At 34.3% G+C, this 23397-nt stretch overlaps 1 protein-coding gene across 2 annotated transcripts in view; it reads left to right on the top strand.

Annotated features, from left to right (window-relative positions):
• The window catches only part of LOC127730894 (electrogenic sodium bicarbonate cotransporter 1-like), a 36306-nt gene extending 13291 nt beyond the window's left edge, over positions 1 to 23015 (top strand). For both annotated transcript variants that reach the window (XM_052239496.1, XM_052239495.1), the window contains 18 exons: positions 1104 to 1269; positions 2641 to 2801; positions 3247 to 3405; positions 3789 to 3922; positions 4761 to 5006; positions 5397 to 5543; positions 5790 to 5893; positions 6124 to 6298; positions 6869 to 7002; positions 7356 to 7893; positions 8464 to 8577; positions 9402 to 9566; positions 9853 to 10031; positions 13931 to 14003; positions 14428 to 14496; positions 20453 to 20629; positions 20934 to 21044; positions 21749 to 23015. In XM_052239496.1, coding sequence (XP_052095456.1) covers positions 1104 to 1269; positions 2641 to 2801; positions 3247 to 3405; positions 3789 to 3922; positions 4761 to 5006; positions 5397 to 5543; positions 5790 to 5893; positions 6124 to 6298; positions 6869 to 7002; positions 7356 to 7893; positions 8464 to 8577; positions 9402 to 9566; positions 9853 to 10031; positions 13931 to 14003; positions 14428 to 14496; positions 20453 to 20629; positions 20934 to 21044; positions 21749 to 21910 — 3014 coding nt within the window. In that variant the 3' untranslated portion in view covers positions 21911 to 23015. The remainder of the gene's footprint in view (positions 1 to 1103; positions 1270 to 2640; positions 2802 to 3246; positions 3406 to 3788; positions 3923 to 4760; positions 5007 to 5396; positions 5544 to 5789; positions 5894 to 6123; positions 6299 to 6868; positions 7003 to 7355; positions 7894 to 8463; positions 8578 to 9401; positions 9567 to 9852; positions 10032 to 13930; positions 14004 to 14427; positions 14497 to 20452; positions 20630 to 20933; positions 21045 to 21748) is intronic.
• Positions 23016 to 23397: the final 382 nt, after the last annotated feature.

Raw genomic sequence — 23397 nt, 5'->3', positions numbered from 1 at the left:
TGTTTTTATCATTACGATTTTAAACCATCCGAAGGATTATCTTGAAAAAGTTCATTTTTAGCTTTCAGACATCACGACTATCCCGGAGTAAGCAATTATAATTTGTTTTGCCAAAGGTTTATTATAAATAGGTTACATTTGTGTTTTTATAATATAAACGTTTTTATCTGTAGAAATCGATGTGGTTTCAAATTAACTCTTAAGTACGTATGATAATCGGATATGATATACAAACATGCTTAATTTAACCCTACACAAGTAATTCTAATGTCATGAATTTCTATTACCAGTCGGCATAGCCTATATCTTCAGATTTCTATTTTCAGTCGACAAAGCCTATGTCTTCAGATTTCTATTTTCAGTCGACATAGCCTATGTCTTCGGATTTCTATTTTCAGTCGACATAGCCTATGTCTTCAGATTTCTATTTTCAGTCGGCATAGCCTATGTCTTCAGATTTCTATTTTCAGTCGACATAGCCTATATCTTCAGAATTTCATTTTCCTTGATGATATTCTTTACCCAATTGATTTAGTTTTTTTTCGTGGAAAAACTGTCTCCACTATTTCATTTGCTATAAGAAAAGTTTTTTGTCAAAATTTTCATATTCGGTAACACTTTTTTCATCCCAATTGCTACCAACTGTTACAATAGCTTTTGTCGGATTACATAAGTCATTGTCTCGACAGTACATCCTTTGTCACACAGATTTCCCTTTTCCGTCGCGTTAGCATTGTCTTCTATACTTCCATGTCCTGTCAGAATAGCCTTAATCCTCCAATATTTCCAAGTTCTTGAAACACATTTGCACATTTCTGATTTTGATCTCCAGCCTTTATAGCCATCGACCTCTAGATTTCCTGATTCTGTCAGGAAAGCCATTGTCTTCAATTTTTCTACCAATGAAGCTTTTTGGTCCGGATTTTATAGCCTTTGTTTTCCAAATGAGTATGATCTATCGGAATCTTGTCTTCTAAGTTTTGATGTTCTGTCAATGTAGTATTTTTTTATATACTATCTACACTCTGTCGGTACTAACATATTATGCCATACAATGAGACAACTTGTTAGCTTTTAATTATTTAAATTGATTCATTTTTTAGGAAGCACCTTACACGACCAACCTTTTGAATATAATCCTACGGACTGGGTCCAGAGAATAATCAACAATAATAAAAGAGGTGTTTCGCATAAAGCTCACAGCGTCTTCTGTGAATTAGACGTCCTCCGGAAACATAATGAAAACTTTGAATGGAAGGAATCTGCAAGGTAAAAACAAAACTTTAAGACCAATTTGAATGGAAGGAGTTTTAGCAAGGTAAAACTAATATTTATACCAATTTGAATAGAAGGAATCGGCAAGTTCAAACTAAAAGTTTTAGACCAATTTGAAGGGAAGGAATCAGCAAGGTAAAACTAAACGTTTTAGACCAATTTGAATGGAAGGAGTTTTAGCAAGGTAAAACTAATATTTAGACCAATTTGAATAGAAGGAATCGGCAAGTTCAAACTAAAAGTTTTAGACCAATTTGAAGGGAAGGAATTAGTAAGGTAAAACTAAACGTTTTAGACCAATTTGAATTGAAGGAGTTTTAGCAAGGTAAAACTAAAATTTAGACCAATTTGAATAAAAAGAATCGGCATGTTCAAACCAAAAGTTTTAGACCAATCTGAAGGAAAGGAATAGTTAATAGGTAAACATTAATTTTTAGAACAATTTGAATGAGAGGAATCGACATGGTAAAACTAAAAGTTTAACTCCAATTTGAATGGAAGGAATCTACAAGGTAAGACTACTATGTTTAGAATGGAATGATTAGAATGTAAGACCAATTTGAAAGAAAGGGATCGGCAAGGTTAAATAAAGATTCCACCACTGTATCGAGTGTGATACGATATTTCTTCACTCATAACAGTTAAATTTTCAATTTTAAAACTCGAGGCTTGCCGAGCATCTTAAATATTTAAAATGTAACTATTGAGATTGGAGAAATATCGTATTGCAAAATTTGTTAGTAGAATCTTTCTCTAATGATTTTTAGACGATATGCAGAAAACAATCTTTCTTTTCCAAGATGTGTTCTTTGTATGTAACGTCATTACTCATCAGGCAAGGTCGCCTTTCAAGTTGTACGACATCACAATAAGAAATTCAAGGAAAGCAAGAAAATCTTGCGTTATAATTGAATTTTAACCAATGAAGAACTGAGATCAAACGTTGATTGATGCATTCCATTGCAAACCTCAACTTTACATGTTATTTAAAGCGTCATTTAAATGTTTGTCATGTTCATTCAACATTTTATCAATTAATTGCATTGTTATTATATTTTAGATTGATGATTGACTGATTGTTGATTTGATTAAAAAAAGTGAATGAACGGTTACATGTGTAACTATCTACATATATTTTAATAGATAAAGATTGCTGATTCTTAATTTCTAATAAGTTACCGTCACTGAGATGATTAGATGTAAAACTATTACCATATCTTTTCATTTGAAGCACTGTCTTGGCAGTTAAATGCATTTTGCATGTATTTACTGTTAATAAACACAATATTACCGTATAAAGGAATCTTTTTATCCATACACCATCATTTTGTTACCAAGTTTTACGTCTGTTTTATTTTGAAACAGATGGGTTAAATATGAAGAAAATTTGGAAGAAGGAGGAAAGCGCTGGTCCAAGCCTCATGTTGCCTCTTTGTCTATGCACTCGCTGTTTGAACTGCGATGTGCTTTCGTGGAAGGCGTTGTTTCACTAGACCATGATGCCCATTCGCTATCTAATGTCATAGGTAAGGTACTATTTACGCCAAGTAAAACTTACTCGTATTAAACGTTTTCCTACGTATCCTGTTTTGAAATCTCCCTAAAAATGCAGAACATAATTGTTTTTAAGATTTAATAAGCACTTTTGTAGTGAATCGAGACAAAATTGAAGGTCTTCTGAAGGGGAAAAAATAGCAAAATAAAAAAGAATTCCTACCTGCCTTTACTATTCCTCATAAGGAGGAAACTCGAATCCAGTTATGGTTAAAATATGCATTTTATTTGAATGAATTTATCTAACAGTTTAATCTCAAGTGCTAGTCATTGATGTCTTTGTACTATTCATGAAAGAAATATAATCATAGATGTGTGTCAGTCTAAACGAAAAGATTCAGTCACTTTGTACGTATTTAAAACAAAAATCCTATCTTCATATAAAGTAACTTTGTTTTCTTTTTATTTGAACTACAGACAAGCTCCTTGAAGAATGGCAGGATCAGAATGATATGGACACAAGGTTACGCCCACATCTTAGGGATATAATGTTGGCAGGACATAAACACAGCCATGTAAAGCGTTCTAAGGCGTCTAAAGGAAGCAGAACTCTGTCCGATATTTCTGATGAGAGATGTACGAAAAAAATTCATCTTATCTTTCAGTTTAATAATCTTTTTGAAAAACTTATTATTTATTAATATTTTCATGGAAACTAACGTCCGAATCATTAATAATTTACAGGGGCTATTTATATAGTTACACAGTTTGATGTGGAATGAACAACATGAAAATGCTAAATACACATACACAATTGAATCAATAGCTATGATTAATACATTTACTTTCTTACCATTCTATACAAGAAAGGATATTTGGATAAAGTTCAATTAGGCAGGAGGTCCAAAAAACAGACGTCCACAAAAAAGAAAAGACCTTATTATTTGAACAAATGAACGCTTACATTTGTTCCATAGCGTTCTGTGATTTGTATCTTAATCTATTAATCATATTTGCAGTGGAAGCAGAAAAAGGAGGTAATGGTTTCCACCTTTCATCTAGTGCAAGTCTTGCAAGTATGGATAGCTCTGGATTGCAGAGTGTTCCAAGTACACAAGATCTCTCAAGTGACCCAACTAGTCCCAGTTATAAGGTTAGATAAATTCTCTACTAGTACATCTATTCAAAACTATAAGTTGAAAACAGGAAATTTTCACATAGTATAGACAGTCATATAATGCTCTTGGAAAAACACAAATAATTATTTTCTTTATTCTTGCAATCCTTTCTATTGCACATTTATTTTTTCTCAGTGCAATCCTTACTATTGCACAATTATTTTTCTCTTGCAATCCTTACTATTGCACATTTATTTTTTCTCTTGCAAACCTTACTATTGCACATTTAATTTTTCTCTTGCAAACCTTTCTATTGCACATTTATTTTTTCTCTTGCAAACCTTACTATTGCACATTTATTTTTTCTCTTGCAAACCTTACTATTGCACATTTATTTTTTCTCTTGCAATCCTTACTATTGCACATTTATTTTTTCTCTTGCAATCCTTACTATTGCACAATTATTTTTCTCTTGCAATCCTTACTATTGCACATTTATTTTTCTCTTGCAATCCTTACTATTGCACAATTATTTTTCTCTTGCAATCCTTACTATTGCACATTTATTTTACTCTTGCAATCCTTACTATTGCACAATTATTTTTCTCTTGCAATCCTTACTATTGCACATTTATTTTACTCTTGCAATCCTTACTATTGCACATTTATTTTTCTCTTGCAATCCTTACTATTGCACATTTATTTTTTCTCTTACAATCCTTACTATTGCACATTTATTTTTTCTCTTACAATCCTTACTATTGCACATTTATTTTCTCATAACTCAAAGAACCAATACATCTACATTGCTTTAGAGACTTGAGAATATGTTGACACACTTGAATAAAGTTTAATTCTGCAAAATATTTTTAGCCCAATCTGAACTTTATGAGGAAGATTCCAAAAGATGCCGAGGCTGCTAATGTCATGGTTGGAGAAGTTGATGAGCTTGAGCAGAGATTGGTTGGGTTTATGAGGCTAAAAGAGCCACGTCTTCTTGGTGATGTAACAGAAGTAGCATTGCCGTCACGCTTCGTTTGTTTCATGTTCGGACCGAAAGGAAGCATGACCCAGCTAATGGAACTTGGAAGATGCATATCAACTATGATGGTTGACGAGGTGGGAATCCCTTTCTTATATTTCTTTTATTATGAATGATTTCAGTATTAAGTTCATGATTTTATTTTTCATAATCATGCCTCGTTTAAATGGTTTACTCCTTACAATTTGAACGAATCAGAAGCCAGTACAATGATACAGATAAAGAATTCGAAAACGATGGTTGCTTTTCATTTGAAAATTCCATTTGTGTAAATTGTATTTTAGACATTCCGTGAAAATAACATTAGTGAATATTGTATTTTAGACATTCCGTGAAAATAACATTAGTGAATATTGTATTTTAGACATTCCGTGAAATTCCATTTTGTATTCTAGATACTCCATCTGTGGATATAGAAATTCAGATATATTCCGTGAAAATTCCATCTCTGTACTATTGTATTGTAGATATTCCGAGAATTGGCTTACAAATGTCTAGAAAAAGAAGAGTTCTTGGCTGGTGTTGACGAGTTCATGGAACAAGTAACAGTTCTACCGCCTGGCGAATGGGATCCAAAAATTCGTCTGGAACCACCTTCAAAAGTTCCATCTCAGGTATAGTATACCCTTTTTTCATCTAGTTTTGTCATCACGTCTATTGGTATATGATTTCAGTTCTATTATATGATTAAACCCAAAAAGTTTTTTTTGTGTAATAATTATAAGTCTAAAGTTAAGATATATTTTCCGAATGTTTCTTATTGTTTTAAAAAATCGATTCATATTATTATGTAACGTATCAAATGAAAACATTACTTTGGATGAAACATGATTTTCAGTACTATATTTTTTCTTTTATAGAATTTTAGAAAGAATTCAATTAATCCGTACCTTGGGAAACTTTTACCAGCAGAAGATGAGGGAGGCCACAGTATAGATGATCCGGCACTCACGTGGTCAAAAATGTAAGGTGCACTTATTTTAAAAACAATTTAAAAATATACTGTATATTAATTGACGTTGAGCACATTAATACAGCATTCATTAAATGAATCTTATACAATTGTCTAACATTTTTTCTTTAATAAATGTAAATCAAATTAAAGCTGATCTATCTTCTAAAAATTCATTGACAGCAAAATATTTCTGTGTAAATAATGGAACATGCCAGTGACAGATTTTGTTCTATTTGCAGACCATTCAAGGGTTTGGTAGACGATATTAAACGAAAGGTTCCACATTATCTCACTGACTTTAAGGATGCCTTACATATCCAATGCTTTGCTTCATTTGTCTATGTGTTCCTTGGAACCCTGACACCGAACGTAACATTTGGTGGATTGCTTGGTCAAGCTACTGATCAGTATATGGTGAGTATTTATTTCATATCTTCCAAGAAATAGTTTGTATTCTATTACCTACTGACACTATATTCATACAAGATCATACAACTCTACAATACCATATGATTTGTTATAAATAAACATCATAGATACCAGGATTAAAACTATGTACGCCAGACGTCTACATAAGACTCATTAGTGATGCTCGAATCAAAACAGTTAAAAAAGCTAAATAAGGTACGAAGTTGAAGAGTATTGAGGACCCAAATTACGAAATGTTTCATACTCTTTTACCGTTTTAGATCTGTTTCAAATGTAATTTTCAAATTCAGCAGTATTCCTTTCATTCAGAACTGACTTAACGAACGTCTGCTCTGTGTGAAACGGACACGGTGTAACTATCAACGTAATTTTGATGTTAAAATAATATTGCTCATTTTAAGAAAAGACCATATCATTAGTCAGTCAACTTTTGTAATATAATTAAATACGACATGACACTATTTATTTCTTGACTGAAATAAACCAATGACAACACAAGAATGAATTATACAGATTAGACCAGTACAAAACGAAAATATTATTTTTTTTTGTTAGGGAGTGATGGAGTGTATATTTGCAGCAGCAGTTACTGGTGTCTTGTTTGCCTTATTTGGCGGTCAACCACTGAATATTCTAGGAAGCACAGGTCCCATGTTAGTGTTAGAAACAATCATCTATAATTTATGCAAGTAAGTTATATCATTATTTAATGAAAATGTGATTTTTATGTAATAGACAAAAAAATGTATGTTAGTTTTTTTATAAAGCATGATTTAACAAATGTCTTTACTTGCAGAGATAACAGTTGTGATTTAAGCATGACTTAACATGTCTTTACTAGCGGAAACACCGGTTGGGATTTTAGCATGATTTACCATGTCTTTACTTGCGGAAATACCGGTTGGGATTTTAGCATTACTTAACATATGTCTTTACTTATGAAAACACCCGTTGGGATTTTAGCATGATTTAACATATGTCTTTACTTGCGGAAATACCGGTTAGAATTTTAGCATAATTTAACACATATCTTTACTTGCAGAGATAATGATTGGGATTTTATGCCGGCGCGATTCTGGGTAGGAATGTGGACTGTGCTATTCATTCTAATTATAGTCATATTCAACCTGAGCTCCTGCGTCAAGTATATCACTCGATTCACAGAAGACAGTTTTGCTACACTGATTGCAGTGATATTTATTGTGGAGGCCTTCAAGAAGTTATTTGAGATAGAAACGAATTATCCTGTTAACTTTAATCCTGATGATCCCATCCCTTTCAACTGTTCATGCAGTAGTACATGTAATGAAAACGTCACAACAGCGCTCGCGGGCCTCGGGTATGGTGCTTTTACCAACTATACGTGCACAGGAACTGATAATTTTACGACCAGCAATATAAGTATCAATTGGGAAGGATTGACACCAGCCGGATGTAGTGAATTTGGGGGAAGCTGGGTTTGCGATCCTAAACAATATTATGGCGATGTGTTTTTCCTGTCCGTTATTCTATTTGCTGGAACTTTTGGAATAACAGTCTTATTGATTTCATTCAAAACTAGCTCACTGTTTCCAAATGTGGTAAGTACATCCAGTTGTTGTGTTTGACTTTTAAAGTAAACTTCTATTATACACCACTCTCTCCATCTAAACTAAAAGTATATAGAATGCCTCTTTTCTCTCTCTCTCTCTCCCTCTCTTACCAAAATCTTTTCAACTCTAGTGATTTCCTGAAATTTTGTCTCAACTCTTCTTACTTGAATTGATATAAATGGAGGTGATGCATAATACACGGAAAATTAAACATAACTCTCATTGAGATCTGATGTTCAATTGCTTGATATGTCCTTGTTAATATTATTTATTGTAGTGGTTTCGGACCAAGCTTCAGGGGTTCAGTTCATTTTTTATTTCCTTCAACATTTACATCATACACTTATCTGAATGTGTATATCAATAAATACGTGAACAATAAAAGAATAATAATGCTATGAACATTAGTTGAATACAAACGAAGCGAACCCGTAATAACTTTAATTGACATGTTTTTCTCAGAAAATTAGAAACAAGTTAACCAGAACTGAATTATAATCCATATTAATATTTTATCAAGTTGAGTAAAAGTTTTACATAGGTGACATTTCATTGTAGATTCGTCAAAGAGTTAGTGACTTCAGTGTGTTGATTGCCATTGTTTCCATGGTGTTGCTCGATTATTTCCTGGGTCTCCCGACACCAAAACTAACTGTACCAAGCGAATTCAAGGTATGTTTATGTGTTTAAATAAAATCGTTGCAAAACAAATGAACAATCTTTTTCTGTAATGCACCCTGAAGATTAAATGGTATAAAAGAGGAGAAAGATACAAAAGTGATAACCAAAATTCATAAGTCGAAGAGAAGCGAGAAACGACGAAAAGACATACAGCAGCCTACAATACACTACATTAATAAATTTAAGAATTAGAAACACGAACCCAACAAAAAAACCTGGGGAGAATCTCGAGTGTTCGGAAAGAAACTAAGATCCTTTGCTTCATGTGTCATCCGTCGTGTTGTAGGTGGCAAGTACAGATTCTGTGATAAGTGTTATTGGGTGATGTCACAATCAACATAGTCGATCCGTGTACAATCTTCCTCGTGGCAGGTCAATTTGTACCTTATGAGCTAAATTCAATAAAAGGCAAGTCGAACGGAAGTATATATAAATACAAAAACACACAAAACCCAATAAGCAGCACAACAATAACTTTGTAGGCACTAGACTATTATGAAAAGACAGTCCTCTTTACTCTTACAAAATCAGTTAAATGTTGCATCGATTGACAAGTCTAAGAGCTAAATAGTTTATCTCATGGCAAACAATACAAACAAACCAAAAGCTCCAAACAGAGCCTTTTCTACATCATTAAGACCAACTGATATTATTACAGAAAATTGGAAACATCTAGAAAGTTAAATGTGGTCTTCGTTTAACAATCTAAAATTATAAAATGCACAAACTGCAAAAGTACAAAAATGTATAATAATGAATGAAAAATGCTCGCAAATACATTAGTAAATGTCGTTTTACATATATTATTTGTATAGCCAACAAGACCAGGTCGTGGATGGATCGTTAGTCCCTTTAGTGATAAGAACCCGTGGTGGTTGTATTTGGCTGCTAGCGTTCCTGCCGCACTTTCAACAATCTTGGTCTTTTTAGATCAACAAATTACTGCTGTGATTGTCAATAGAAAAGAACATAAATTACAGGTGAGCTCCTGTGTTCAAGATGAATTGAACCGCATTACAAATAACAGGAATTGTTAAAATTTGATTGATGTATACTCAATTACACATAAGTTAACAAATAAATTTAACCTTGGATTTTTGTTGATCTGCTGAATTGGTCCTGAAGGATGCACAAAAAAAAATTGATAAAAGTAATGTTTATGAATTCAATTCAAGCTTATCTGCTCCAATGAAATCGAACTAATATTAATTTATGATAAGATGCACATTTTGTTGTAAATTAAGTTATTTTGTATTTTTTTTTCAGAAAGGGGTTGGTTACCATTTAGATATGTTTATAGTTGCAATTACTGTGGCTATTCATTCATTGCTTGGTCTTCCATGGTATGTAGCTGCCACTGTGTCTGCACTTGCTCATGTCAGAAGTTTACAGAAAGAATCTGAATGTACAGCTCCCGGCGAAAAACCAGTGTTTTTGGGAGTCAGGTAAGAAATCATAACCACATTTTAATTCAACAAGTTCAGTGCTCTCATTGCTTAATGTATTCTTATTTTTACGTTTGAATTTGTACGCAACCACAATAGTTTGATTTTGTATGGAATAACATGTTCAATACAGTACTGTTATATGTCTCAGTTGTATGCCCCAGTGATAGAGAACTGTTATATGTCTCAGTTGTATGCCCCAGTGATAGAGAACTGTTATATGTCTCAGTTCTATGCTCCAGTGATAGAGTACTGTTATATGTCTCAGTTGTATGCCCCAGTGATAGAGAACTGTTATATGTCTCAGTTGTGTGTCCCAGTGATAGAGTAACGTTTTATGTCTCTGTTGTATGCCCCAGTGATAGAGTTATGTTATATGTCTCAGTTGTATGCCTCAGTGATAGAGTAATGTTATATGTCTCTGTTGTATGCCCCAGTGATAGAGTAACGTTTTATGTCTCTGTTGTATGCCCTAGTGATAGAGTAATGCTATATGTCTCTGTTGTATGCCCCAGTGATAGAGTTATGTTATATGTCTCAGTTGTATGCCACAGTGATAGAGTAATGTTATATGTCTCTGTTGTATGCCCCAGTGATAGAGTTATGTTATATGTCTCAGTTGTATGCCACAGTGATAGAGTTATGTTATATGTCTCTGTTGTATGCCCCAGTGATAGAGTTATGTTATATGTCTCAGTTGTATGCCACAGTGATAGAGTAATGTTATATGTCTCTGTTGTATGCCCCAGTGATAGAGTAACGTTTAATGTCTCTGTTGTATGCCCCAGTGATAGAGTTATGTTATATGTCTCTGTTGTATGCCCCAGTGATAGAGTTATGTTATATGTCTCAGTTGTATGCCACAGTGATAGAGTAATGTTATATGTCTCTGTTGTATGCCCCAGTGATAGAGTAACGTTTTATGTCTCTGTTGTATGCCCCAGTGATAGAGTTATGTTATATGTCTCAGTTGTATGCCCCAGTGATAGAGTAACGTTTTATGTCTCTGTTGTATGCCCCAGTGATAGAGTTATGTTATATGTCTCAGTTGTATGCCCCAGTGATAGAGTAATGTTAAATGACTCAGTTGTGTGCCCCAGTGATAGAGTAATGTTATATGTCTCAGTTCTATGCCCCAGTGATAGAGTAATGCTATATGTCTGAGTTGTATGTCCCAGTGATAGAGTAATGCTATATGTCTCAGTTGTATGCCCCAGTGATAGAGTAATGTTAAATGACTCAGTTGTTTGCCCCAGTGATAGAGTAACGTTATATGTCTCAGTTGTATGCCCCAGTGATAGAGTAATGCTATATGTCTCAGTTGTATGCCCCAGTGATAAAGTATTGTTATATGTCTCAGTTGTATGCCCCAGTGATAGAGTTATGTTATATGTCTCAGTTGTATGCCCCAGTGATAGAGTTATGTTATATGTCTCAGTTGTATGCCACAGTGATAGAGTAATGTTATATGTCTCAGTTGTATGTCCCAGTGATAGAGTTATGGTATATGTCTCAGTTGTATGCCCCAGTGATAGAGTAATGTTATATGTCTCAGTTGTATGCTCAAGTGATAGAGTAATGCTATATGTCTCAGTTGTATGCCCCAGTGATAGAGTAATGCTATATGTCTGAGTTGTATGTCCCAGTGATAGAGTTATGGTATATGTCTCAGTTGTATGCCCCAGTGATAGAGTTATGTTATATGTCTCAGTTGTGTGCCCAAGTTATAGAGTAACGTTATATGTCTCAGTTGTATGCCCCAGCGATAGAGTTATGTTATATGTCTCAGTTGTGTGCCCAAGTTATAGAGTAAGTTATATTTCTCAGTTGTGTGTCCCAGTGATAGAGTTATGTTATATGTCTCAGTTGTATGCCCCAGTGATAGAGTAATGTTATATGTCTCAGTTGTGTGTCCCAGTGATAGAGTTATGTTATATGTCTCAGTTGTGTGCCCAAGTTATAGAGTAACGTTATACGTCTCAGTTGTGTGTCCCAGTGATAGAGTAATGTTATATGTCTCAGTTGTATGCCCCAGTGATAGAGTAATGTTATATGTCTCAGTTGTATGCCCCAGCGATAGAGTTATGTTATATGTCTCAGTTGTATGTCCCAGTGATAGAGTAATGTTATATGTCTCAGTTGTATGCCCCAGTGATTGAGTTATGTTATATGTCTCAGTTGTGTGCCAAAGTTATAGAGTAACGTTATATGTCTCAGTTGTGTGTCCCAGTGATAGAGTAATGTTATATGTCTCAGTTGTATGCCACAGTGATAGAGTAATGTTATATGTCTCAGTTGTATGCCCCAGTGATAGAGTTATGTTATATGTCTCAGTTGTATGCCCCAGTGATAGAGTTATGTTATATGTCTCAGTTGTATGCCCAAGTGATAGAGTAATGCTATATGTCTCAGTTGTATGCCCCAGTGATAGAGTAACGTTATATGTCTCAGTTGTATGCCCCAGTGATAGAGTTATGTTATATGTCTCAGTTGTATGCCCCAGTGATAGAGTTATGTTATATGTCTCAGTTGTATGCCCCAGTGATAGAGTAATGCTATATGTCTCAGTTGTATGACCCAGTGATAGAGTAATGCTATATGTCTCAGTTGTATGCCCCAGTGATAGAGTTATGTTATATGTCTCAGTTGTATGTCCCAGTGATAGAGTAATGTTATATGTCTCAGTTGTATGCCACAGTGATAGAGTAATGTTATATATCTCAGTTGTATGCCCCAGTGATAGAGTAATGTTATATGTCTCAGTTGTATGCCCCAGTGATAGAGTTATGTTATATGTCTCAGTTGTGTGTCCCAGTGATAGAGTTATGTTATATGTCTCAGTTGTATGCCCCAGTGATAGAGTTATGTATATATGTCTCAGTTGTATGTCCCAGTGATAGAGTAATGTTATATGTCTCAGTTGTATGCCACAGTGATAGAGTAATGTTATATGTCTCAGTTGTATGCCCCATTGATAGAGTAATTTTATATGTCTCAGTTGTATGCCCCAGTGACAGAGCATTGTTACGAGTCACAATGACATATAATTCAGTTATTCCTGTTTTCTCTTTTTTTATTAACATTTATGTTTTTGCTTTAATAATGTATGACCTCTCCTCTAGACAAATTTCAAAATTCATAACTGCTTCTCCTAATGTCATACATTGACTGTCTTCGTGTTTCCTTTCTATTCATTAAATTATACTCTGAAGATTGTTCATTTGTTTTGAGTCGCTACTAATCAGTTCCATGTATGAGGTACAAAGGTCCTGGGATACACAAAACTATTATGGAACCTATGGTACTACACCATGTACAATATGGAATATGGGATTAGTATGGTTCAGTATCGTATTCTATAAAAATCAAATATGTCCAACAAATGTGAATAAAAAATTTATCAACAGCATAACACCATTCAGTTCAATTCTAACAAAAACACTTCCTGTTTTCTCGATAACTTTTCATTGCACGTTTCATTTTAAAAAATGAGAACAATCATCTCGCATTGTATTGACTCCTTTTTTTATGCCCACCCCCACAGCCAAATGTGTATTACCACAAAAGGCGGATCAAGTTTGAATTTGGGTGGCGTCACTTTTACCGTTCTACAGTTATGCCCCTTTACAAATGGAAAAATTGTTGAATTTTTCGTTTCCGTTCTCTAACTTTAGTTTGCCTCAACCAAATGTTATAAAATTTACATACAATGTTTTTTACCATACAACTCAGATCAAGTTCGAATTTTTGTGGCGTCACTATTACCACACCATTATGTCCTTTTATAACGTTATATGCAAGCGGGGGCATCATCTGTGTCTCATGGACACATTCTCCATTTTTTTTAAAATTTATGTATCGACATCATTATCCTAATATTTGTTTACATTTTTATACAGAGAACAGAGAGTAACAGCTTTATTTATTGGTATACTAAGTGGTTTGGCCGTACTCATCACCAGTGTTCTTAGGGTATGTTTTTGAAAGCCTTTTTCTATCTTTTGGATTTTCTAGAAATATTGTTTTTTTTTTATATAAAATTAGTTTGTTAGGTACAGAAATATGAAATGTTAATCAGTACAACCTTGTTCTAATATAACAAAGAGTGAAAACAACTTATTGATCTAGTTTGATTCTTGAGTTTTACAGTCGAGTGGAGCAAACATTAACTGAAATGATTTTAAGTACTGTTTTACATCAAATTATGAAAATGATTATCGGTAACATTTTGCAATATGGGACTATAGGTTTGTATGCATATAAATATTATTTATTATTATATAACATAAAATATTTCTAAGACTTTTCCTAAATAAATTCGGAACATCCCGTCTAAGAGACTTCAAGAAAGCATCTTTTAATAATGTTTTTTTATTTCGATGTAATTTTGTTGTAGATTATACCAATGCCTGTGTTATATGGGGTCTTCTTTTTCATGGGATTTTCAGCATTGCGCGGACAACAAGTAAGTCTTAATTATATATAAATAAAAACGTATCACACTGATTTCAGTGAATCATAGGTCATTCAGATTTTTTTTCTAAAAGAATAAAAAAACAAGAAACGATTGTAACAGGATGCGGTTACGAAGTCTCCCAAACGAAGCTCCCATAAGTCGTAATTCCCAGTGTCGCCTGACATTGGACAAAGTCCAGTGAAAATTGGTTTGGTCCAGTAAAGTTATATGCATTAGTGATGCATGGGGACTAACCCTGTATATCATTCAAATCATCTTGGCATGACAAACCAGAATATATATGGTTTAGGGGTGGGGATCTCGACCATTTAAAAGATACTAGAACATTGGGGTGGGGGGAACCCCTGGGGACTGATCCTATACATCATTCAAATGCTCGAGACACGACGAACAGGAATATATATGGTTTAGGGTTGGGGATCTCGACCATTTACAAGATATTAGAACATTGTGGGTGGGGGGAACTCCTGGGGACTGACCATATACTTCATTCAATGTTCGAGACAAACCAGAATATATATGGTTAAGGGGTGGGGATCTTGACCACTTAAAAGATATTAGAACTTTCTTAAATGGCAGGGGGTGGGGGTGACCCCTGGGGACTAACCCTGTATTTCATTTGATGTGCTTTATCATGACAATCCAGAATATATATGGTTTAGGGGTGGGGATCTCGACCATTTACAAGATATTAGAATTTTCTCAAATGGCAGGGGGTCGGGATGACCCCTGGGGACTAACCCTGTATATCATTCAAACCAGCTTCGCATGACAAACCAGAATATATATTGTTTAGGGGTGGGGATCTCGACCATTTACAAGATATTAGAACATTGGGGGTGGGGGAACCCCTGGGGACTGACTGTATACGTCATTCAAATGTTCGAGACATGATAAACAGGAATATATATGGTTTAGGGGAGGGGATCTCGACCATTTACAAGATATTAGAACTTTCTCAACTGGCAGGGGGTCGGGATGACCCCTGGGGACTAACCCTGTATATCATTCAAACCATCTTGGTATGACAAACCAGAATATATATGGTTTAGGGGTGGGGATCTTGACCACTTACAAGATATTAGAACTTTCTTAAATGGCAGGGGGTGGGGGTGACCCCTGGGGACTAACCCTGATTATCTTTCAAACCATCTTCGCATGACAAACCAGAATATATATGGTTTAGGGGTGGGGATCTTGACCACTTACAAGATATTAGAACTTTCTTAAATGGCAGGGGTAGGGGCTGACCCCTGGGGACTAACCCTGATTATCATTCAAACCAGAAAATATATGGTTCAGGGGTGGGGATCTCGACCATTTACAAGATATTAGAACTTTCTCAAATGGCAGGGATTCGGGATGACCCCTGGGGACTAACCCTGTATATCATTCAAACCATCTTCGCATGACAAACCAGAATATATATGGTTTAGGGGTGGGGATCTTGGCCACTTGCAAGATATAAGAACTTTCTTAAATGGCAGGGGGTAGGGGTGACCCCTGGGGACTAACCCTGTATTTCATTTGATGTGCTTTATCATGACAAACCAGAATATATATGGTTTAGGGGTGGGGATCTCGACCATTTACAAGATATTAGAACCTTCTCAAATGGCAGGGGGTCGGGATGACCCCTGGGGACTAACCCTGATTGTCATTCAAACCATCTTCGCATGACAAACCAGAAAATATATGGTTTAGGGGTGGGGATCTCGACCATTTACAAGATATTATAACTTTCTCAAATGGCAGGGGGTCGGGATGACCCCTGGGGACTAACCCTGTATATCATTCAAACCAGCTTCGCGTGACAAACCAGAATATATATGGTTTAGGGGTGGGGATCTCGACCATTTACAAGATATTAGAACTTTCTTAAATGGCAGGGGGTGGGGGTGACCCCTGGGGACTAACCCTGTATTTCATTAAATGTGCTTTATCATTTAGAACATTTTCAATTAAAAAGAATGTGTCTATCACAAACGGTTATCAATTTATAATCATTTGAAAATTTTATAGGGTTCTATAGTAAAACCCTCCTTTCTTTTTGCCCCTCAAAGTACCCCTTTATAAACCCCAATGCACAAACAAAACCCTGATTGCACCACTAGACATGTTAGTCCAGCATATTGTGAAACCCTAAGTTAATCTGACAAGCGGTTTTGGAGAACGAGTGCGGACAAGTTCAAATTTAAAAGCGGCGGAAGAGGAAGAAGAAGAAGAAGAAAAAGAAGAATAATAATAAGAAGAACTGAGCAAAACCAATAAGTCTTTCCAAACTTCGTTTGGGAGACTTAATAAAGAGATGTGGTATGATTGCCAATGAGACAACTATCCACCAAAGTTCAAATGATGTGGATGTAAGCAATTATAGGCAACCGTACGGCCTTCAACAATGAGAAAAACCCGTACCGTATGGTCGGCTATAAAAGGCCCCGACATGAAAAATATGAAACATTCAATTGAGAAAACCAACGGCCTTAATTATAACAAACCAATTTACGAAAAACAAAAATGACAGACATGAACCAACGACAACCACTGAACTACTGGCTCCTGACAGGCACATAAAGAATGTGGCGGGGTTAAACATGTTTGTGAGCGCTCAACCCTCCTTCTAACCTGGGACAGTGGTGTAACAGTACAACATAAGAACAAACTATTAAAATCAGTCGAAAGGCTTAACTCATCAGTTGGATACAAATAGAAATACATCTAACAAAAACACAGAGTGGACGTGGACGGGTACTTGTACATCCCAAAAACGAAAAGACACTAAGTACTGATCTGAGAGTACTCGCAGTTACTAACAGCTAGTTCAAAGCCAATGACAACTAATGAAAAAAATCATGTATCTAAGACTAAAATATCAATCAGTACACTTCCAATGGATTTAGTGTAAAGACGTCATTAACAGTCAGAGAAAAACATGACCTTGTGCAATGCCAAACTTAAGTATCGACAGGTTGTAGTACCGTGTTTGTACATATGTGTAATATATAGTATGGTTTTAATTTACTGATAACAAAATCAATATTTATGCCAATAAAAACAATATTCAAAGATTTAATTACAGTGTTGAATAGGTAACCTTTTAGAATAAGTATATTTAAAGGATTGATCAGTTTACCCAGATCGATTCTATATTTCCAGGAAAAGACTGTTTTCTAAATATTCGACTTATAATTGGCCTGTACGCTTTTCTAAATAAATGGCGGGGGGAGTAAATACTCTTATTTCAAGTTCTTTATGACTTTTCGATAAATGGTAAGTGTCAGGAAATTGTTTAGTGTTTAAAGTCTCTGTATTGTATCTTCTTGCAAAATTATAAGGTTATAAATGTGCAGTTTATGTGTGTACCACTACTTAAACTAGGGTGACAACTACCGCACCGCAGGTAAAGTTGTTCTCAGACGGCTTTGGCAATTCTCGTTTTACTCTTTTAATTGATTAGATGTTGATACAAAATACAAACGGTATCATCCTTTTATATTACTACCATAGGGACAGTGCCGTGGCTGATAAATTGTTCAGTACTTTTATATTACTACCATAGGGACAGTGCCGTGGCTGATAAATTGTTCAGTACTTTTCTATTACTACCATAGGGACGGTGCCGCGGCTGGTAAATTGTTCAGTACTTTTATATTACTACCATAGGGAGGGTGCCGTGGCTGATAAATTGTTCAGTACTTTTATATTACTACCATAGTGACAGTGCCGTGGCTGGTAAATTGTTCAGTACTTTCATAATACTACCATAGGGACAGTGCCGTGGCTGGTAAATTGTTCAGTAGTTTTATATTACTACCATAGGGACAGTGCCGCGGCTGGTAAATTGTTCAGTACTTTTATATTACTACCATAGGGACAGTGCCATGGCTGATAAATTGTTCAGTACTTTTATATTACATGTACTACCATAGGGACGGCGCCGCGGCTGGTAAATTGTTCAGTACTTTTATATTACTACCAAAGGGACGGTGCCGTGGCTGGTAAATTGTTCAGTACTTTTATATTACTATCATAGGGACGGTGCCGCGGCTGGTAAATTTTTCAGTACTTTTATATAAGTACCACTGTGACTGTGCCGTGGCTGGTAAATTGTTCAGTACTTTTATATCACTACCTTAGGGACGGTGACGTGGCTGGTAAATTGTTTGAAGTACTTTTATATTACTATCATAGGGACGGTGACGTGGCTGGTAAATTGTTCACTACTTTTATATTACTATCATAGGGACGATGCCATGGCTGGTAAATTGTTCAGTACTTTTATATTACTACTAAAGGGACAGTACCGTGGCTGGTAAATTGTTCAGTACTTTTATATTACTACCATATAGGGACAGTGTCGCGGCTGATAAATTGTTCAGTATATTTATATCACTACCATAGGGTTGTGCCTAGGCTGCTGGTAAATAGTTTAGTACTTTTATATTACTACCATAGGAACGGCGCCGCGGCTGGTAAATTGTTCAGTACTTTTATATTACTACCATAGGGACAGTGCCGCGGCTGGTAAATTATCCAGTCATTTTATATTGCTACAATAGGGACGGCGTCGCGGCTGGATAATTGTTCAGTACTTTTATATTGCTACCATAGGGAACGGTGTCGCTGCTGGTAAATTGTTCAGTACTTTTATATTACTACCATAATGACAGTGCCGCGGTTGGTAAATTATTCAGTCCTTTTATATCGCACGAGTAATTTGAGGTCGGAGCTCCTTGTCTACAAATTCTTTACATGTTGTCATATGTACCGATGTGACGAGCTTAGTTCATGCCAACTGATTTGACAGGTTTACTGCATGGTTTTGCGGAGATTATTCTTATTCCAGATTAGGGGGATTGAGTGGTTCTTCTTCTATTTCAGCTTTCTGTTATTCTTAAATTTATCTACAGATTATTTAGAACCCTATTTTCGCCTCATACTTGTTAGGCTTGTCCCACGCCAGGACGGTACATCTGTAGTCGTGGTTATTTTTGGTTGAATGATAATGCCTTAAATACGATTGTTGATCGTCATTTTAATTTTTACATATGTAAAGTCATAGGTATAAGTCCCAATGGTAGATAGATAAATATCAACATTTTTCATCAGTTTGCTTTTTGAAGGATAGTTGTCTCGCTAGCATTCATACAACATTTCCTTATCTTAAAACTGGTCATTACTATTTGTCATGAAAAGCATTAAATAGACTTATCTTTTTAATGTTAAGTAAGTTGTGTTACAGTTCAGTTGTTTGATAATAGTATAATAGTTAAACTGGTTCTCTTTATCTTGGGGGTCTCATTTGGGGGGGGGTCTGATTTGTCAAATTCCCGCATCGCGCTTATCATTGTAATGTTAAGGCTTGTAATTTCACGTGTCCCGTCCGACTTTTTTTCCCGTTTTCACGCTTAATAATTCGACTTTCACGTTTTCCCGTTTTCACGCTTAATAATTCGACTTTCACGTGTCACGCTTACAAAAAATCGGCCAATTCTGCATCACGCTTAGACCCCAATGAGATCCACTATCTTGTTTTTTGAGTGATGCAACCTATTTGTACCGACTCAAACCTGTCGCATCAATCTGATATTGAAAATAAACAGCATGCATAATAATTTATACTGAAGACATCAAAAGTACAAAATTTGAAAAGAAACAATATTAAATGCAGACAACTGCAGATGAAAGTATTTAAACTATATCATACCATCATAGACGAAGTTGATGTTAATGATCCGTTACTCTTGTAACAGTTAAGTTATCAGTTCATTAATCTTAACTTAATATATGTTTTTAGATCTAGTGTCATCCCTTTCACATCATTTGTTCAATGCCATTAATTTCACATTTAAATCCAATAACGAAATGTACAGTAAAAAGTAAAAAAGAATCATGCAATCTAAAATTTTAATATTCAATACAACCGTTTTTTGTTTCTTTTTAGTTTGTGGATCGTCTGATCTTGTTCCTGCAACCACGTAAATATCAACCAGATGTCCCATACATTCGTCACGTACAATTATGGAGAATTCACATGTTTACCATTATCCAGATAATCTGTTTGGTGCTATTGTGGGTCGTGAAGAGTATAAAAGCTATATCCATTGCATTTCCCCTTCTGGTGAGTTTTATTCAATAAAGTGGGTGAAAATTAAATTTAATATAACTTACCAAGAATAAGTGTTATATTATGTAAACAGATACCAAAGTCTGTATTTTGTCGTTTTGAATGTTCTACAAATCTATGCTGTTTACATGTATAAAAAGAGCCCTCACGTAAATCTATTAAAATATTGTTTACACGCAATCCCGTGTTGTCCAATTTTAGTATTGTGTAATTCCATCGGCATGCTTTACATTCACAGACAAGAAATAATAAGTACTATAATAAATTTTAATAATTACATATTTCATACTTTTTGTAGGTGTTAGCTACTGGAATAGTACGAAAAATGCTGGAGTGTGTTTACACAAATCACGAGCTGAAATATATCGATGATGTTCTTCCTGGAAGTGAAAAGAAGTCTCACAACGAGGTACATATATAGAAACACAATAATGTCCATGGTTAAACTATACACGTGTTGTAAAACATCTTCCATTATTATTTGTATATATATATATATATAATAAGTCTAAATTGATAACAACGTTCAAACCTATGATTTCGTTGGATAACAACCGCAATTTTTATACGTGTGCATGCAAAACAAATTTCTTGTTAGAGGGGTCTAAATACAGCACAAACAACATTTTCCAAAAGACCAAAAGAGTGAAAAAGTATATTTTAACAAAACGCATTTGACTATATATATATATATATATATATATATATATATATATATATATGTTAGATCAGAAGCAGCATTGAAGATTAGACAAGACACAACTATTATAAAACAATATATGGAAAGATAAGATACGCATGACAGTTCACAAAACAATGACCAGAAACGTCATTAAACAATGAGACTGTAAATTTACCAGAAACACCATTTAATACTGGCCAATGTAAAATAAGCAGTAATTAAGGTTCTTAAATAATGACGAGTCTTGTGTAAGAGGGGCATCTGCCATTCTAAGTAATATGCCTCATATCTTTGATGAAGACTATTACAGAATGGTTACAGTTACTGTAAGCTAGTTGAAAGATGTATTGATTTGTAATACAGAAACCATAGCTTTAATAAATCTGCTGTTATTATTTAAATACTGTATTATTTCTTGTACTTTTTTAAAGGACAACGAGAAAATAGATGTTCCATATAAAACCTTTAGCAGCATCGATTCCGTCAGCACAATAGTAGAGGGCAAAGAAAACGGTATTAAACCGAGCTTTTATGTTGATGAGGAATGTGACCTGAAACAGAGGACAAAAGCTCAAGGAAACACAAAACTTTGAAATATGACATTCTAACTTAGAATATCAAAGAAATGCCAAACTTTTAAATGTGACATTCCATGTTGAAATATTAGAAAAGTTTGATATTTATAATTACAGAGTCTCTGAGAAAACTGAAACTTTTCTTTTTCATAAACCTGAAATGAATTCCTTATACCAACTGTTCTCATACTTTTAGATCTAAATGTGAAACATTGTATCGTGGATAAAATGTAACCTAAAACGTACAATACGTCATGTGGATTTGTAAGTTTTTATGTCAATGAATTAAAGTAAATGTACTTTTTTTTTAAATGATGATAAAAGCAATGTGATAAACATATATGCAATTTATATATGATTTACAAATATTTAGTATTTTCATTTCTTTATTCATATTTGTCTTCCTTAAAAACTAGTTAGTGCAATTTTTTAACGTCTTTCTTTATAGAATAATTGTATATTGAAGTGGCTATAGAATCTTCTCTTCTATGTACATATTCCGTTTAGTCACACGGTTCATATCAACCTTTTTTTAATATCAGCATATCATCTTAAGATTGTCTAATATTCATACTAGTAGTTTATTATTTTACGGAAATATTTTTTATGTTTAATTAGCTAGTGTTGTTAAACATTTCAGGAAATCCATATATTTTTTTATACATTTTATTATTATGAAATCTCTATTTTTCTTTGTTTTTCTTCATTTTGCTACTTTGGTTATACTTTTAATATATGCTTCTCTAATGTTTGCTGATATTTTGCATATTTTGTGGGTTTATTTAGATTAAATAAAATTCCAAAGTTGCATTATAAAAAAATAAAATTTAAACTAAATAAAAAACAACTTTGATGCATTCATTCAATTGGATAGTGGCATGTGTTTTTTTAAATAGCTTATAGTAAAACTACTTAGCTATGCATGGAAATAATTATAATAAATATGTATGTTCAAATTAAGTAATTGTTCTTGTTCAATGATAGATGGTGCTACTTTAAGGAACGAACTTCGTCTGACAGCAAGTTATGATTTATACCATAGAAATTATGAATGCTAAATTGAAATGTTTTAAAATAATAATAAAAAAATGATAATAAATGGTGTCTGATTTATTATTTTTTATTTTATTGCATTGTTTTACTGCCTCTAATACAAATATCCATCAATAGAAGCAATCAAGATCAAAGATGGCAAACATTGTCATGATCAAAGAGATACACTAGGCACAATTAGAAACCATCACTCAAAATAAGATAAACAGTGGTTTGATTAAACGGCAAACAATCAAAAAATCAATTATATGACATACAAGGACAAATGGAACTTGGAAATTTTAAGATGGTCAACAAACATTTTGACTTTAAAGTTTTGATTTAAGATATATCAATAGGTCAATCAAAAAGACAAACACTGCAATCAACAAAGGGAAATCAAGACACCGACAAACAACGAAAACAGACGAACACATGATTCTGAAAGCAAGGCGCAGAAAACTTAACCTGAA

Source organism: Mytilus californianus, unplaced genomic scaffold, assembly GCF_021869535.1.
Source record: "Mytilus californianus isolate M0D057914Y unplaced genomic scaffold, xbMytCali1.0.p SCAF_2, whole genome shotgun sequence".
Taxonomy (NCBI): Eukaryota; Metazoa; Mollusca; class Bivalvia; order Mytilida; family Mytilidae; genus Mytilus; species Mytilus californianus.
This window is presented reverse-complemented; position numbering and strand designations above follow the sequence as displayed.